Source organism: Chenopodium album, chromosome 9 (assembly GCF_948465745.1).
Source record: "Chenopodium album chromosome 9, dcCheAlbu1.1, whole genome shotgun sequence".
In the NCBI taxonomy this organism is placed as follows: Eukaryota; Viridiplantae; Streptophyta; class Magnoliopsida; order Caryophyllales; family Amaranthaceae; genus Chenopodium; species Chenopodium album.
In genome coordinates this window covers 55,373,723-55,393,152 of record NC_137842.1, presented here as the reverse complement: position 1 = coordinate 55,393,152, position 19,430 = coordinate 55,373,723, and the positions used below count along the sequence as shown (strand labels likewise).

Here is a 19,430-nt window from a genome sequence, read left to right as displayed (position 1 = left end):
TCGAATTTCTTATATTAAGATAACTGTAACATTAATGACTAATTTTAACTAAACATTTAACTATAGTTAGGTTATTTTAAAAAAAAAAAAAACCTAATTTAAAACTAATTTATATTTTTTAACTATAATTTTAAAACTAATTAATTTTTTTTAAAATCAAGCCCTTCCCGACCAGCATCCCACTACGCCGGCACCGGTGTCGGAGCCCACTCCCCTGCCCCAACCCACGTCGACACCTAGCCACCTCCCTCGCCGATGCAACATCGGCATCTCCAGCCCGCCGCACCTTTCCCCGGCCACATCCCTAAAACCAACCTCCTTTCCACCCGAAAATCCCAGAAACCACCCCCAAAAATCCGAAATTCCTTAGCCGCCCAATACCTCGAATTATTAAAAAAAAAAAAAGAAATTAACCATAGTTAGTGAATGTATATTAAAATAGTTATTCTCTTTGGTAATAAAAAAAATTCGAGTTTACCAAGGATAATAATTTTTTTGTAATTCACCACTGAGAAATATCAAAAGTATAGTGTTACCAAAGAGAATTCCCCTTTTTAATTTATTTAATTTTTACCTATTTTTAAATTTTACAATATTTGATATTAAAAAAGAAATGGATTTGGTGAGCAATAAATTGAAAGTGACATTTGTATATCTTAGAGAGTCTCACACTCTCTCCCACCATTGGGAAATTAGGCTTCACATGAGTTGCTAAATTGAGAGTTGAGTATGGTATCACCATTGGAGGTTAAAAACAACTCATTTTGTATTTCAATACTCAAATTTGAGTCTCACCATTGGAGATGGTCTAATAGTCTTAGTTAATAATGGTAGGTTTTTTTTTTTTTTTTTTTTTTTTGGGGGGGGGGGGGGGGGGGCTTATTCTTTGATCCTTAGCCAGTTAGTGAAAATCTTTCACTTGAAGTACTAAACCGCTAAACCCAGGAAAAACTCTTAAATAGACTTGACTCACATTAATTTATTGTAGACCACTAATATTAGAGTCACTGATCGTTTTATTAATTAAAAAAGGCATTAGGTTAAAATAAAAGTTATTGTGTTAAAGAAAAATCATTGTGTAAATATAAAGGTCATAAGAGTCTATTTTTTTTTAAATGAAAGTTTATATATATTAACTTGTCAATATGAATAATAAAAGTCATTGTGTTAAAATTGGGGTCACTATACTTAACAAAACATCCGCCGGCACATGAACTTCAGGTTCACAATTAATTATATTAAAAGTCACACAATTTTTAACACGGGCCACTAGCCCACTATGTGAAAATTATGACCACTTTGTTTAACGTAACTTCAATTGCATGCGTAGAGACCTCAGGTCCACTCAAGTTTTTTTTGAATGCATGGTGATATTGAGTAGTTGCATTTCTATTCAAATTATATATACTTTTGGAAAATTTGATAATTTACCCATACTATAGTTCATGTTTTAGTTATTACCACCAAATATTTATTTATTTATTCATTTTGAATTGCTCAAAACCTTAAATTTTACCATCAGCTTGCCCAAATGCCCTTTCATGACAGTCATTCCCTTCAATGTTCCTCAATTCCATTTTATTTCTTCTTTAATTACCAATGATGTTAACCCATCAAATTAATTATTTCTCTATTGCTTCTTTGATCTTTCTCTCCTCTTTCATTTTCAATTTTTTTGGGTAAATTTTTTCAAATTATAATTTAATGTCGATACAGGATAATAGGAGAGCCATCCACAAAAGCTAGCTCAGGAGGGGAGAACCCATTGTCCCATATAAACCCCACATTGGCCCTCATATGACCGATGAGGGACTCAAGTCCCAAACCTTGCAATGGATCATTAAATTCGCAATTAAGATACCCTCATGTAGCCTCAACGAGAGGGTCATAACAAGTTCTACCTCTGTTTCATATTTTTTGCAACTTTGGAATATTTTATATCTCACAAATAATACTCAAAGTTGCAAAAAAAAATATGAAACGGAGGTAGTATATAATTTCATCGTAAAAGAACGCAAAGAGGGACGAAAAATGAACAACAAAGACGATAATACCAACCTTTGGGAACCTATTGCTTTCAAACTCACGCATATTTAACAGACAAATAACTAGGTAAATTTGGGGTTTTTTTATTTATTGATTGTGGTAAATAAAACATCAATGACAACCATAATTTTGTTAATAATAATGTGAAATTCACAAAATTTGAGCTAATTTCCTGCACACCTCACTATAATCAAATTCTCAATTTGATTCCAAAACCCTAACAATTATTTGATTTCTAAACCTCCAATTTAAGTTTCCGAAAGCGCAAAACAATAATTCATACCTTTTTCTTCGATTACATTTGAGTATTAAAGCAAGGAGAATGATTTTTGAAAGCCTAATTTTAGTTTTCACTTTTAGATTTTAGGTTTTTTCGCAAATTTGAGATAGATTAATGAATAGAGAAGGGAAAATCGTGAGAAAAGGAAAAAAAAAAAGCGAAAAGTAAAGGTAGAACCCAAAAAAAAGACGTCATGCCAGAGGCTTAAGGCAAAGAGGTGGTACTTTTTGATGTTTTAGAAATGGTTGGTGGTAAAAAAAATATTGGTGATAATTACTAAAACGTGAAATATAATACGTATTAATTATCATTATATATAATTTTTAATTACGAATTGAGTAAGGCAACTCGGGTCTCACGAGCAATTCGAACTTGACTCGATGAACTCTCGGTCAAAACTCGACTCGAGTTTGCTCGTGCTCGCTCGAATTAGCTCGAAACTCGATAAATGCACCAGAAATTCAATCAATAAATCAATAACTTAATACTAAAACAGACACCGAAAGTGACACATGTCACACCCGGATGTTGTTTTTTCCCTCCAAAATTCCCCTTCCCTTTTTAACTAATTTTTATTTTTGAAAATAATTTATTCTATCTATACTAATATTATTCTAAATCTTTCGTTTTATCTTTATAAAATTATATTCCTTTTTGCTCCGTATTTGGTGTTCATAATTTTTCTATACACATTTACCTAAATAATTATTCCAACTCTTTTTTAATCATCTTTTAAGCGGAGCATTATTAGATTTTGTCAAAAAATGTGATAATAAAATTAAGTCATAAAATTGATGTTAGAGAAATTATTTTAAAACATCACTTAAATATTTTTTCCAATACGTACCTCTAGCTAATATTTTATTTCAATTTCAATATATATAACTATATACTCAAATTAATTACAATTTTGTTTCTAAAATTTTACTTTTATGTATATATTATCACAAGATAAGGATTTATAGATCGAGTATAGTATAACAATAAAATAAATGTTGTTTTTGACAATTATATAAAATATCAACTAATGTTTTTGTTAATTACGTTATTAAAAAAATCAATATTGTAGCAAAAACAAAAAAAAAATATTTTCTTTTACCGAGACACTTGATTGAGATGATAAATTTATTGCATTTGACATTCATAAATATCTGCATATTGAAAGACACGCACGCCGTACATAATGATAATTGACATCTCCTTTTGTTAAAGACACGCGTACAATGAACACAAATGATTCAACTACAATTATTGGATAGCTTCAAACACATTTTTTATAATAACAAAGAACGACGATATTATGTCCATAAAGCATCAATCCATCAAATCCATAAACCAAAATTGTAATAATATAGATTAGTGTTGCCCAATTATCGATTGCTCTTGCCTTTAATGATCATAATAGTATTTATTTCCATTGAAATGTCTGTCTTAGATATAAAAGGTGATATGGTACTTATAATTAATATATCTATGTGTATGTTGTGTACTTTGCTAATAGTTTTAGTGGAGATTTTAGTCTATTGATTGATTAATTATACCAATTGGATGTTGGTGTAGTGGTGATTGGGACTACACTTGGTAACATGTGTTCGATCCCCCGCAACAACAATTGGGAGGGGACTGGAACCTAACCACCCAAAACTAATCCCCGAATCTAGATTAGCCTAAAGAGTGAACCGGGTGGGACACCAAAAAAAAATTGATTAATTATTTTTGATGTATATTAAAAGGCATTTACAAATAAGTGTTTACTTATATGGCCACTAGACCTGATCAAATCAAGCCCCGCCTGAAAAAATTCTCGAGTTTTGGCAGCCTAAAAGCTAAAAAATCCAATTTTTTCTTTGTCTATCAATTACATACTACTAAAAGCGAATCTAAAAGGACACTTGTCAATGTGTTATTTAAAAAATTCCCGCCAAAATTACTTTCTAAAAAAATTATTATTACATTAAAAAAAGGATTGCATTTAGATTATGACTTTTATTATTACATTACATCAATTACATACTACTAAAAGCGAATCTAAAAGGACACTTGTCAATGTGTTATTTAAAAAATTCCCGCCAAAATTACTTTCTAAAAAAAATATTATTACATTAAAAAAAGGATTGCATTTAGATTATGACTTTTATTATACATTACATACTACTAAAAGTGAATCTAAAAGGAGACTTAGCTTGTCAATGTGTTATTTAAAAAATTTCCGCCAAAATTACTTTCTAAAAAAAATATTATTATATTAAAAAAAAGGATTGCATTTAGATTATGACTTTTATTTTATATAAAATCTAAAGTAAACTTCCTAAAATATCGACTTGCACATTATAACTATCATATATTTAAATATTTTCTCTCTCATGTTTTTATTGTTTTAATACGAACTGTATTTCAATTTTAATAAGAAATGTATTTCATACAGTTTAATAGTGATCAATCGATTTAGTTTTTTAATATCTAATTATATTTTCATTATAATTAGTCAATATCCGTGCATTGCACGGGGTTTCACCTAGTTTATAGATTATGACAATATAATTTTTATATATTTGATGTGTATGTTTTATCAAACTTTGTTTGTTAAATATATATAATTAATTTTCTTAAAAATTATTAGCATTGTCGCGTATGCTTGTATTTTTCTATTCTTCTATCTTTAAAAACAAAAATTAAATTTAACATTTAATAAAGTTTAAAATAATACTCAAGAAAATTTTATATAAAAAGAAAATTATATAATCAACAAATATTTGACAGACCTAATAACCTAAATATTTAAATGAGCAAATTGCCAAATCGTGATCGACTCGACTCGAATTTAAACTTAATGAGTACGAGGTGAACAACTCTGCTCATGATCGACTCGCTCGATTAAAATTAGGGATGTTAGTAGGGCGGGGCAAGTAGGAGACCCGTCCCATTCCCGACCCAATTGGGTGGGGATGGGTCTTGGTTTGGCGGGTGGTGGGGCGGGGATGGGGATAAAAATTATACCCGCCATGGGTGATGGGGCGGGGGTGGATTTTACATTGTACCCGCCCCATCCTCGCCCCGCCCCACTTCGTACCCACCTCACACCCACATCTATATATTTTTAAAAACAAAATTTATATTTTTAATACTATTTTATAAAAAAAATGTAAATTAAAATAGTAGATATAATAATAGTAATACACTAATATTATAACTAAAAGAGTGTGTAATGCTTCTTCTTAAAAAAAAAAAAAAAAAAGAAAAGAAAAGAGTGTGTAATATTAACAATAATTTTTTTCTTGTAATCTATATTAATGATGTTGAATTGTGTATTGGGAGGTGGGGATTAGGCGGGTCTTAGGTGGGGATGGATATCTAAGTGGGGGGTGGGGTGGGGTGGGGCGGGGATGGTTTTGAAAATGTACCCGTCGGGGCGGGGATGGGGATGAATTTTGAACCCGCCGCGGGGATGGGGATGAAAATTTTTGGTGAGGATGGGATGGGAAGGCCAAACATCTGCCCCGCCCATTGACATCTCTAATTAAGGCCATGCTCTTTTGAGCTTTTGGGCAGAACAGAGCAGATTTTATTATTATTATTATTATTATTATTATCATCATCATCATCATCATCATCATCATCTTCATCATCATCATCATCTTCATTATCATCATCATCATCATCACTATTACTATTACTACTATTTTACTATTATTAATATTATCGCATTATTATTATAATTATTAAATATTATTATTAAATATTAATTATTATTATAATTATTATTTTCATTATTATTACTAAAAATTAATAATAATTATTTTTCATCATCATCATCATCATCACTATTACTATTACTACTATTTTACTATTATTAATATTATCGCATTATTATTATAATTATTAAATATTATTATTAAATATTAATTATTATTATAATTATTATTTTCATTATTATTACTAAAAATTAATAATAATTATTTTTCATCATCATCATCATCATCACTATTACTATTACTACTATTTTACTATTATTAATATTATCGCATTATTATTATAATTATTAAATATTATTATTAAATATTAATTATTATTATAATTATTATTTTCATTATTATTACTAAAAATTAATAATAATTATTTTTCATCATCATCATCATCATCATCATCACTATTACTATTACTACTATTTTACTATTATTAATATTATCGCATTATTATTATAATTATTAAATATTAATTATTATTATAATTATTATTACTAAAAATTAATAATAATTATTTTTATTATTAATATTAAAAATGAATAATTAATATTATATTTAAATATTATTTATTATCTTTAAATATTAATTTATATTATAAAAAATCAGTTATTATTATTATTAATTTTTTTAATAATAAGTATTATTATTACTATTATTGTAATTATTAATTTTTTTGAGAAATTATTATTACCATTATTTTTTTTTCTATTATTATTATTTATTTATTACTATTAAATATTTATTATTATTTATAATTATTAGTTATTTATTATTATTATTATTATTATAATTCAATATTAATTATTAATTTAATTACTACCTCCGTTACATATTATTTGCAACGATTAAACATTTTTCCTCTATACTTTATGTCAAATCGTTGCAAATAATATGAAATGGAGGTAGTATTAAATAGTTTTATTTATTATTTTTTATTAAATATTAATTTTTAATAATATTATTATTAAATATTATTATTATTTATTATTATTATTATTATTATTTTAAATATTAATTTTTAATTATTATTATTAAATATTAATTATTATTATAATAATTCAATATATTATTTGTAAGCATAGCAGAGTAGCGCGGAGCGGAGCAGAGCAGTTAGCAGTCTAGCAGAACACCTCAAACGGGGCCTAAGATCCCTATCAAACACAAACACAACCCGTCCGCACAGGGTATCTGAAGTGCCCCATCATCAACAAACTCTGTGCTCAGTGCTCAGTGCTCAGTGCTCAGTGCTTACCGTGCTCGATAGTTAGACAGAAAAATGTGGAGAATGAAACGTTTTACAGACCAAGCAGCCACTGTAAGACGATCAATTCTATGCTCTCGGAAACAATTTGCAAATCATGATTCTTTCGCATTTTCCCCATTTCCCAATCCTTCAAACTCTACCTCTGTCCGCTTTCTCGATTTCTACCAGGTTTCTCTTACTATAAATGTCCTATTGAATCTTGTTCAATTTTGATTTTAATTTGAATTTTTTTGGTATTTTGTGAATGATTATTGATGTTAATATGTAATTTCAGATGGGTAACAAAGATGCAATTGAGAAAGAACGTGCTCGACTGTATGTATTCATGATTTGTCAACTGTGTTTTTTTTTACGAGTATTTTGTTGGGTTTCAAAATTTTGATATTTATGCATTTTGATGTGTGTTAATTTTTGTTTAAATTTAGGACAGTAAAGATGAGATGAGTAGGGGATATTTTGCTGATATGTCTGATCTCAAAAAAAATGGTGGCAAGGTAATCTTTTAAGTTAGTTTAAAGGGTTTTTCAATTTATTTCTGTGAAAAATTGTTGAAATTTGTGGTTATTTTGTTAGACAATATGCAAATTGGGTTTTTGGTAATTTGATGTTTTTGGACTTGTGTTATTCTGGTTAGATTGCTATGGCAAGTAAGACTCTAATCCCTGCTGCTGTAGCTGCAAAGTTTCCATCAGTGGATGTTAGTTATTCAGATGGTAAAAGTTTTAAGCTCCCAATTGGGTCAGATGGCAATGTGGTTGATCGCGACAATGTGGATCTTCCTAAAGCAACTTTACTTTGTCTGTCGTTTCGTGCTAGTTCTCAGGTTTGTATTTGAACTGTCCTATGCTACCTCTTCATATATGCCTTATATGTTAATTGTCTCGAGGATTATGATTTTTTCCGAAGTTGTTGAAATTGGGGATTGAAGTTATAGTTTATGAAGATCAGATTGTTGAAAACTTGTTTGCATTTCAAAGATTAGGTAGGCATGGCTATTAAAATTGGCTTACCTTGTCAATTACTATTTCTCTGAAGTGATTCAGCCTTTTGGATTTTTAGTGTTGCTGTCTTATCGATCCTTCTGTTTCGTCCAAATTAATTTGTATTATACCATAATGAAGAATTGAAGAGATTAATGTATCATATATCCACCAGCAACTCTTTTGTGTTTTCCTAATCTTCATGCCAAAAATGTCCTTACCCGTGAATTGCATTAGGCTTCACCCTCTATCCATTTTTTAGGAAGGATTTCACATTCACATTCACTCTCACATCTACGGGCTACAATCCAACTCTTATAAGGACCTGGTGGCTGCATTACTACTCTAGGAATTATCACACCAGAAGAAGCTCTGCTTTCTGAATATTCCCTGGTGGTGACGAAGTATGAAGTATTAGGTAGGAATTTCTCCTGAGTGATCTCTTGTAGCCGTTGCACTTGCTCGGTGACCCAGATATCACCCTCCCAACTTTTGGGTCTAGGCGTGGCATTTGAAGCGACATTCTTTTTATTATTTATTTATTTATTTTAATAATCATGGCCAACAGCTTGACTTTTTAAAACTATTAGGTTGTTTCAATCATAGGCTATCATCTGATCAGATATTACTTCCTTTAGATTCTCAACCACTACCATCTCTAGCCATTGCTAATTTGCTATATTAAATTTGCACTGAGTTGACTGGCAAATGAAATTTTTGATGTATACTTCGGCATGTAATGGAACTCTTGTAGCACTCCCATCCCTGTTCAATGATCTTTCACTTCGACAATTAAAAAGACCAGGAAATATGACCCATAGGGGTATGACTTGAAGAGATTTAGCTGTTAATATCAATATTTGAAATCCAGTGTTTAAGGATGATGGCAAGATCATTCATGATGTGTGGCTCAGAGTAGAGGACATTTCTATCCTCAATTGTCCTTAAATTTCACAATGCAGTATCTTCATGTTGAAGTATGGTAGGTCGTGATAAGATTCCATATTGCATCAATAGGTTTTCCTAGATTTATAATTGTCAGTCTCACACACAACACGAGATTTAAGAGTAGCATGTTATTTCTCAGATTTACTTATAACCTCATCTTTGTGTGATTGAGCCACTGGATTTTGAATCCTCAATCATAGAAACTATATAAGTCAAATCCTTTTTATTAGCAGCGAGTCTACCTCCCTTCAAATCTTTGGTGAGGGTTCCAATTGAAGCTCCCTATCTCTTTTCTGAACAACATTACCATCCTGCAAATTCAGCCTTCAAGCGACATATTAGCATGAGAGGATTTCTGGTGGGTCATTTGATATGGCAGGCTTTGCCCAGACTTTTGGCCCTTTCCAAACGTATCACTTTGTCCATTTTTCTCAGGGCTGTCCACTTGATCTGAATGTTTGAGGTTGTTGAGTCTGTTTATATAAATGTAAGCTTGTGTTCTTGCTGCATCAATATTGTCCTTTTGAACGTTATTTATGGTTGAGCACTTACACGCAGCCACTGCTAATATGTGTAGTATCAGGAGATTTGGTTTAGCTGTAAGAAGAATGGTCGGTTATTTTTCATGTTGGGAATCTGTTTTTCAATGTCTTGCTTTTTTCAATTGCATTGCTCTCTTGGTCCAGTGTGTAAAGTGTTGACTAAACAGCTGTGATATCCTAAAATACAAAATGCTTAATATCTTTAATTTTGTGCAAATCTGGGTCTTGGGCCCTACTGCCCTAGGGCATTTTTTTTTAAAAAGATTATTAAGGTGACATGTGCTTTTGCAGTAGCTCTTTGGTCTGACTTTTCCATGTTCATTTACAGGCAATGAACGATACTTGGAGCAAACCATTTCTGAATGCTTTCAGTGATTCCAAGAATATCCACCTTTACGAGGTACATTATGCTTTAAAATGTATCTTAGGATTAAATAGTGGATTGGCCTTTTGCATCCCCTATGTGCACAAGGTTAACCACAGCCCATAGGTTCTATGATTTCTTTAGTAAGCTGTGTTGTGCAGTTGAGTTTTTAGTAGCTGATGCTTTCATATGTGTTTTAAATGCATATGGTATAATTCTAATCTTTGATGGCTCAATAAGAAATATGAACAAATCCATGCATTGTGTTATGTGGCTTAGGTATGCTCTGGGGGCTTCCTCCCTAAATTATGTATATGCTTATTTTTATTTATTTGACCTATTGATAATATGAAATGTGTTTAACATAAAATTAAGATGTTTATATTATTTTAAGTGCATCCTTGTATTAACCTGCCTGGATGACTTTGTCTAATTGATAACAAAGTTCAACCATCCTAGCATTACTTCTTCCAATTCACAGGTCATATCTACGTATTTAATTTTATGTGGGATGTTCAGCATTGAATTTAATCCCTATAATTTCTGCAAAAGGTGACATACTTTGTATCTATTCGTGTTTTCATCCTCGCAGCATTCCAACTAAGTTATTTAAAGCTCTAATGCACTTTCTGCTCAACAAATTAATAGTTACTGTATGAATCAAAACGATCATATTCAGTGGGTTGTAGCTAAAAATCCTTTGCATAGACATTGTTGCTGGGCAGTAGGCTAGACATTTGAATGCAGCTTTAATTTCTAAGGTCTAGTGACTATAGAGTTGAACTTCATTTTAGAAATTTTTATTTCTAAATTTTTCCCTTCCAACAGAGGTCTTGGCACAATCACCTAAATTTCCTGTCAGCTTAGCTGATCTTTGATTTAAATTTTTAAGGATTTGATGTCATTTCAGAGCTTTTAACTTTTTGCAATACTGGTATGACTAGTGCTAGTAGCTTTTACTATTTTGAGGGCTGATCCTAGTCAATACATGAGGTTTGGAGTAATTGAAAAAGAATAACCTGCAGAATCATCTCTGATGAGTGGTTCCAGCTCTCCCTCTACAGAATATTACTAATGCAAAATATAATGAGAAGCTACATCTAGATTAAATCTTTCTAGTTTTATGCCTGTGTATTGGTGGCTAGTACTATATAACATGTTAATTACTCCTAATAGAGAATGAAAGTTTTAGAAAACTATGTGCAATTGTGCAGTATGGAATGGTGGGTTTTGTATAGATTCAGAAGAATTTTCCTGGTACTCGTATCTAGCAACCACTTACTCTTGGGTTTAGCTATAGTAGTTGGGATTTTTGTGCAGCGTGTTGCCTGTAGGTTTATCATGGTGCTGCTGTCTCCGCAATTTATTGATCACTTGAGGGGGTAGTTTTCCTGGACAAACTGCAGCTTGAAACTCGGTAACTCGTCATCCCCAGTAACTAAAAGCTTCACTTGTCCAGTATTGACAGTATGATTTGTTTTATGTGGATGCTTGAGCAACTCTTTGATGGGGAAGAGTATGGCTGGAAGAGCAAATTGGTTGCTTTTTCGCCCGTTACGTTTTTTAGTCAAATTGGTTCAGTTGTAAATGGTGACAGTAGTAGTCATAGAAAGAAATGGCCAGGGATCTCACTGAAGGCCAATCCTCATTTTAGTTTTCTTCTTTGGGTTTTACTGTAAATGAAAGGAGGGTAGATGACCAGAAGCTTCTCTAACTTGAACATATAGCTTTTTGCCTTTGGGCCTTTCCTACACAAATAATAGTCAATTTTACTAATTCTCTGAGATCCATGAAAATTTGGATAGCTAGTTATTGCTTGAGGCCACCCCTTTAACAGGTCAGGTTAAATTTTGAATCTTCAAGCTCACTAGTCAGTGAGGGCAACTGAAGTCATGCTCCTACTTTGTGTTGCAAAAATGCCCAAGCATGCACCATGAACCAATTGATTAGGAATTTATTTTGATTTTTTGTTTTTAGTTGGCTTGTCACTAAGTGAAAAAGCTGAATTCAAAACAACATAACAGAGTTAACTACTAGTAACAAGCTATGATATATGGATGGAATCACAGTATTTAATAGATAAAGTGTATTAAAACTGAAATTTGAAATTATAAATGAGGATATAGGAATTTGGGAGTGTAGGCGTCGTTTGAAGTGTGCCTACGTTAAAGCATGTGTGAATATGCTTGGCACTCATAGGAAGTGGGAATTGACATATACGATTAGGGACAAAGCAAAGTAGGGAGCCGCCAACAAGTTTTTAAGGAACTTGTATACTGTTCACGGATCTTTTAAGGCAACCACGATTAAGGGACAACGAAAGGCAACAACGATTGATCCATGAAGGTTACACCCCATTCATAATCCATGAGATTATTAACTCCATATGGTTCAGGACTGCAAAAGGATGATCGGGGATGATGGTACGAAGTGAGTCATAGAGTCACATTCGCCCGTATTGGCCTCTACTCGATTCTTATAGTGAAAAGTGATTCTTGCGATCTCAAAGGCATGCAAACAAAGATTCAATTTGCTCCAAACTATCATTGTGCTAAATTGGTTGAATATTAATGCAACATATAATTCTATAATATTGTGATCACTTGATTTAATAATAAGAATAAAAAGAAACTTAAACCGGTTGTTCAAATTATCTTATTAGTCGTGATTTTCAATTACATATTCCCTTTAAACATGCAATATGGTGATCATAAAAAATATAATAAAATCAACATTAATATTGGAAGCAATTCAACAATAAATTGTTAGTCAAATCAAATAATAATAATAAACCTAATCATGATACTAGCAATATTAAAATTAAATAAGTAATTAAATTAATTACTCACATTCCGCACACTCCTTTAAATTGCTACATCATGAATAAATTGTTAGTAATTTCAATAAAAATATAAATCAAATTGAAATAATTAATTAAAAAGTAGAGTTGATTTGGTTCAAACCCTCAATTAATTATACCTTTCACGCCTTGATTTAATGACAAAATCTCAGGTGTTGTATGGACTCCTTGGAGTGCTAAGGAAAAGTATTATGGAAAAATAAAGTGGCTAGAGTTTAGGCTAATGCAAGAGAGAAAGAGATTGTTGGTGTAGAGGGAGAGAGAATGATTTTTGGTGGCCCGAACTGTAGAAAGGAGGGGGTATTAATAGAGAAAATGAGTAGAGGGAACACGCGGAACCCTAAAAAGATAAAACCCTAGTTTTGGGGCGCCGTGACACGGCAGAGGTTGCCGTGACATGGCAAAACGTGCTATGACATGGTATATAATACCGCTTCGCGTTGCAATAGCTGCCCTAAAATGATAAAACGCGTGCAGGGTTTACGCGAAGAAAACACGGGAAAATCCCGTGACACGGCAGAAAATGCCGTGACGCGGCAAAGTCTATCGTGGCGCGGCACGTGGCGCCGTGTCACGGTGTACTTTTTTCCAAAATGCGTCCAGGTTCATAAACGGGTGAGGGAACGCGGAAAATACACGAAAAAAGCACCGTGTCACGGTGTAGAATATCGTGTCACGGCAATATGCACCGTGCCACGTCCGCTTTTTCCGCGTCGCGGCATTTTAGCTGCTGCTCGTTAATTCCAGTTTTTAAAACTACGATAACTTTTGATCCGTAACTCGGAATAAGGCATATAATATTTCATTGGAAAGATTATCAAGTCTACTTTCAAACCCAATTGGAATAAGGTCAAAATCATTTTTTAGATTTTAAGATATGGCCGTTTTAGTGAAAGGGTGTCGGTTTTGGGTCGAGTTTAGTATTTTGCTCATATATTCTTCGTTTTAAATCGGAACTGGGCTTATGATATATTGTTGAAAAGCTTATTTCAAGGCCTATCTAACCAAATTATTATTGGATCAAAATTATAGGTCCACAAAATCAGTTTCTCTCGGTTTAATGATGTGGACACGAAAAGTGGAAAGTCATGGTTTCGGGAAATGAGATAAGAATTGAGTTGGTTTATAAAATGTATTGGGAATGAATATGGATTTAAACACTCCAAAGGTTAAATACTCAACCCGACCAATAATGGCGGTGAAAGGTTGTTCATCATCGGGTTTGGTTTTGGGGAGACATTTTTAGGTGACTATAGGAGTATTGATTATTAATATACAATCCCAGTCCTTTGATTGGCCGTACACTCCCTACTACAATGTTTTAACAAAATTAGATTCACTCAATAAATTTTTGATTCTCTTACCTAACAAAACAAAGTTCATTCAATAATCACACGTACTACCTCATATCCTTTTTGTTCTTCCCACTTTGACCCTTTTTATATATAAAAAAAAAAAAAATCTCACAAAAAGATTTTAAATGGGTAGAACGAAGAAGATCATAGGGTAAATTGTCATAACAATGATTTCACTCATTAATTTTCTAACCTCCTTCCCTCTGTCACCAATAACTCATTATAGGATCTAGGCTAGTTTATTACCATCATATCTTGTAATCAACTAGTATTGAACATGGAAAATTCAATTCTTTTGGCAAGTTCAATTGCCCTTCCTGAGTCTAGTTTTACACATGAGGCAAGTCATCACTTGGCATGCCAAGCTCCCACTTAAATGAACATAGCTTCTCATATAATGATTTAAGGGTATATGGATATAACTTGTTGAGGTCAAGCTTGTTGTGGCTGTGTTATGGTGTCTGTAAATCTGTATGCAAATCGAAAAGTTGAGAACTTTATTTGGAAACATTAGTGGCATTTCAATGTGAGTTGAGATGTTCAGTGTGCGATGTTCGAGTGTATTTGGGGACATTAGTGGCATTTCAATGAGAGTTGAGATGTTCAGTGTACGGTTTTAGAGTGGATAACTGTTGAGGGTATTGGATTGTACTTAGAATATTTGCGGGTTCATATTATTGTCGAGGATTAATCCAAGTGCATTATATATTGGCAATTTGGTATCACGTGGAGGATAAAACAGAATCTTGAGAAATAAACAAGACTCAGAATTCAACAATGAAATTCAAACATGTCTTCTTTGTCCAAAAACATGGCTCAGATAATGAATCATTTTCCTAAGGTGTTGACGGACGTTTGACCATCACAGTGCAAATGTTGGAATTGTTTTTTCTACCAAATCTTTTACAAAAACACGACTTAGTATTGCAGAGCTTTTTTAATGCCCCTTTTAAGATCTAAATGATGAAAATATGAAAGTCACTATTTTTTTCATTGCCATATATTTACAAACGGGAGAATTATATGTAATATGAAAGTCATTTTTTTTTACTGTTATAGATTAACAAACGAGAGAATTTTATGTATTTCGATTGATGATTGAAAGAAGGGAAGCAACCATGGAAAATTATCAATAGTATCGATATTTTCTTGATGTAGAATGGGTGGATTTTGTTAGATATCCTGAATTGAATGTCGGGATCGAGCGGAGTTTTCTTGGACAGATGATGATATTGTAATTACAAGTTTTTGATTCCTTTCATCCCCAAGAAAAAATAAGAGTGTTCGAGTTTATTCACCTAATAAAAAATGGGGGTTGTTGATAATTTGCGTCATAAAGAATCATTCTCATCAAGTGTAATTGAATTCTTGTTCAATCAATTATTCAAAATCTTAGGTTATGAATAATTGATTAGGTATCTTTTGATGGTGTACAGTTGATGTTTTTTTATTGAGATTTTTTAAGTAAGCTTGTTAAAAGTCAAATCTCTATTCCGAATTCAAAGGATAATTTTAGTTAGAGTGAGGGTGGAGAGCTTACTTTCTTTATTTTTTAGGTTATGATGATGTTTATTGAAGAAATTCTTAATTGGTTATGATGGAATGACCTTGGATGCCGACTTAAGATATATAAATGTTTTTAACAATAGTTTATAATTATTAAGGCTGTAGTTATATGAAGAGAGATTATGGATTTGTCTCTTTATTTACAAAGTGTAAGCATAGTTTTTTGTTACGCATTAGGAAAAGTTGTCCTCATACTTCACATAGGTTGCCCTTAGTTCCTATGGTTGAACTAAGCACTCTCCCTTAGTGCCTTAGTCTACATTTATAACTAAGTGTCGTAGACAATTAAGCACACAAGCTATCACCCTTGCTAGTATGCCCGAACACTCACTTGATCCCCTTGTGACTTGGTTTTCCTCACACTCTCTAAATGTTTGAACGAAAGAAATTGAGTTGCAAGAAACCACAAGTGCTTTTGGAATGCTTTTACTCTCAACTAGAATGTATAAATGAGCCTTGGAGCACTATTTATAGAGCTCCATCCTACTTATAAGGAGTATCTAGAAAATTCCTATCCTCCTCAAATGGAGGGTAGACTAAAAGGATCTAGAGAGTTCTCACCTCCTTAGGAACTACATGCATGGAGGTTTTTACATCCTTCCTACTTAGAATGCTAAGGAGAACCCTGGAACATTCTAAAATATTACTCCCTCCATCCCTTATTGATAGTCCCTTATGGGGAAAAATCACGAGAATTAAGAAATGTAACTAAGAAGTAGTAAAAGTACATTGGAAAGGTAAATTTATATTGCGTATGCAAAAAAGTAGAGAGAGAAAGTAATAAAAGTACATGGAAAAACAATATTTACATGGGAAAGTTAAATTTGCACAATTATTGTTGCAAATTGGAGGGAATTTTAGTAAAAAATTAATATTAATGGTACTTGAAAAAAAACAAATGTGACTATCATTTTGGGACTTAAAATTGGCCAAAAGGGACTATCAATAAGGGACAGAGGGAGTATAAGAGATATGTACATATATAGAACTTATAAGACTTCTAATATGCACCGGTCCTTCCTTGATTATTCTAAAATCATCCACTCTAGAATAATTTTCAAAAGAACCTGCCAGAACCTTCTAGAAGCTTCCTGCGTTTTTCGGACTACCTACCGCCAAAAGTCGTACATTGGGACCTCATCTCGGATTACCGACACCACCATGGTCTTCATTGGCCCAAAATACTGTGGACCCCTAAATTTAGGTCCATTTAGACTTTGTTTGGGTCTCTAAATAGCCCATTATTATTATTTTTTTTTTGAAAGACCTAAATAGCCCATTATTGTTTTACTGTCACTTACTATTTTTAAGGCTACTACTTAATAAAGCTCTATAGGGAGAAGTGTGCTGCTAGGCATCAAGGGCAAGCCCCCTAGTCACGATTATGCCTTGTTGCCTAGTGACCCTAATGACGCCCATCCTTGGTGTGAGAGATGACTCGTGACAATATGCTATAATATTTAAAGGAGATGTATGTACAATTGTACATTCTTTCAATTTCTTTGTTCATTTTCTTTTCACTGAAGATGAACTTTTTAAATGCTCAGGTATCATTTGTGGACTCATGGTTACTGTCACGAAATCCTGTGAAATGGCTCTTGCTTCGAATGATGAAAAAATCAAATCCAGCTGAGAATTCAGGCGCTCTGCAAAGACAGTTAGTCTATTCTTTTGGCGATCACTATTACTTCAGAAAGGAGCTCAAGATATTGAACCTTTTGACTGGGTATTGGACCTTTGGCTTCTCTTAGTATTTACCTTGTTCAGTAATCTAACCTCTCAAGTCTTGAGTACTTTGTTAATATTTTTCAAAAAAATGTCTTTTCACAGGTACATGTTCTTGCTAGATAGTTTCGGTAGAATAAGATGGCAGGGTTACGGAGCTGCAACAGAAGAGGAGTTATCATCACTTCTTTCAAGCACTTCTCTTCTACTGGAAGAAAAGTAAGCTGTCAAAATCGTTTAATGTCAGCAGCTGTTAACGTGGATCATCTGTCAAAATTTTGGAACATAACATGAATAAAGAAACTTCTGGGACTACTTTAGTAAAAAGAAGCATTGATCACTTGTTATCTTTGTCTCTGTCAACCGTAAATTCCCAGTGGTGATTGACAGCACAAGTCACCCTTATAAAGATACCCCCCTTTACTTTGGGTTATGTTGTTTGCTTGCTTGATGCACCCACCAAGCTCGCATTAGAGGTTCTCATTTTGTTCTTAACTTCGACCTACAAACACCCCTTTTTGGTCTTTGAGCTCTATAGGGATTTGAGTTTCAGATTACACTTCGGTTTGGTTATTGTATTTTGAGAAGATTCCTCACTTATAATGTCAGTTTACCCCCAAGAATTCCCTGTGACGGGGTTGAATTTATTTAGTGTGGATGTGTACATTTCATTTTAATTACATATACAAGCAAAATGTGTAGTCATGCCATATTGTGTTTTGTATTCCTTTGTTAATTCTAACGGTGGCCTCTAATCATTTCACTTTCTATGCGGTGAAATTTTTTTTGGTTATATTCTATACTATCCCTCTGCTTTTGCTTTTGTATATATATTTGAAACGTGCTTTTACTGGTGTTTTACATGACTAACTTTGCCATTATATTACTACCTCCGTTACATGTTAAGTGCAACAAAGAGGCTTGCACACTTCCCAAGAAAAAAAATGAAAAAGTTGATTAACAAAAATATGGGCATGTGATTATGACAGGATTAGTAAATTAAAATCTCAACCCAACCATCATTATCACCCACTGCATCACCACCACCACCCATTTTCGCCACTATCAACAGACACACCACCAACCACCGTACGAACCACCAAAAGTACCATACCAGCCGCCGAAACCACCATACCAACCCACCACACTACCACCAAGATCCTAAAACCCACCTTAGAACTACCGAAAACCCCGCCATAACCACCAAAAACCACCACCCATCCCGAAGCCACCACAAACTCACTTATAAAACCGGTCATAATTCCCCCAAATTCACCTCCCATATTTGCCAATTTTGCTTTAGATTTGAGTTTTCAAACTTAATATTTCATTCCGATCCCCTTTTGGGTTTTCAATTTCTAGGGTTTTAATTTCAATTTCGACAAGGGGGGCGGGGACTCTCACGAGGAGGGGCAGCGACTCTAACAGGAGGGGTTAGAGGTCGAAACGGCGGCCTTTGGTGGTCGATGGTTTGTGGTGGTCGTGGTGTCGGTGGTGAACGGGTGGTGTTGGTGGTATGGTTTCGATGGTGTTGATGGTAGAATTGATGATCTTGGGTTGGTGGTGTTTGCGGTGGTCGTTGATGATGATGGTGGTTCTGTTTTCAGGTATAAGAGAAGAAAGAGGGTAGGAGAGAGAAGGGGGTGATTATTTGATTAATTGAATTTGGGTTAGTAAATTAAGTATTGTTATTAATTTTAAATTGGGGGTATTGTGGTAATTTCATTTTTAAAAACTTACCTAAAAAGGAAAGAAAT

At 33.0% G+C, this 19,430-nt stretch overlaps 1 protein-coding gene across 1 annotated transcript; it reads left to right on the top strand.

The window, feature by feature from the left end:
- Positions 1-7,229: 7,229 nt before the first annotated feature.
- On the top strand, positions 7,230-18,432 carry LOC145559906 (uncharacterized). The gene is made up of 7 exons (XM_081621185.1): positions 7,230-7,501; positions 7,608-7,648; positions 7,764-7,827; positions 7,968-8,156; positions 10,132-10,203; positions 17,496-17,674; positions 17,779-18,432. Exons 1-7 carry the CDS (start codon positions 7,346-7,348, stop codon positions 17,894-17,896), a joined length of 819 nt encoding a protein of 272 aa, XP_081477311.1. The 5' UTR covers positions 7,230-7,345; the 3' UTR covers positions 17,897-18,432.
- The last annotated feature ends 998 nt before the right edge of the window (positions 18,433-19,430 follow it).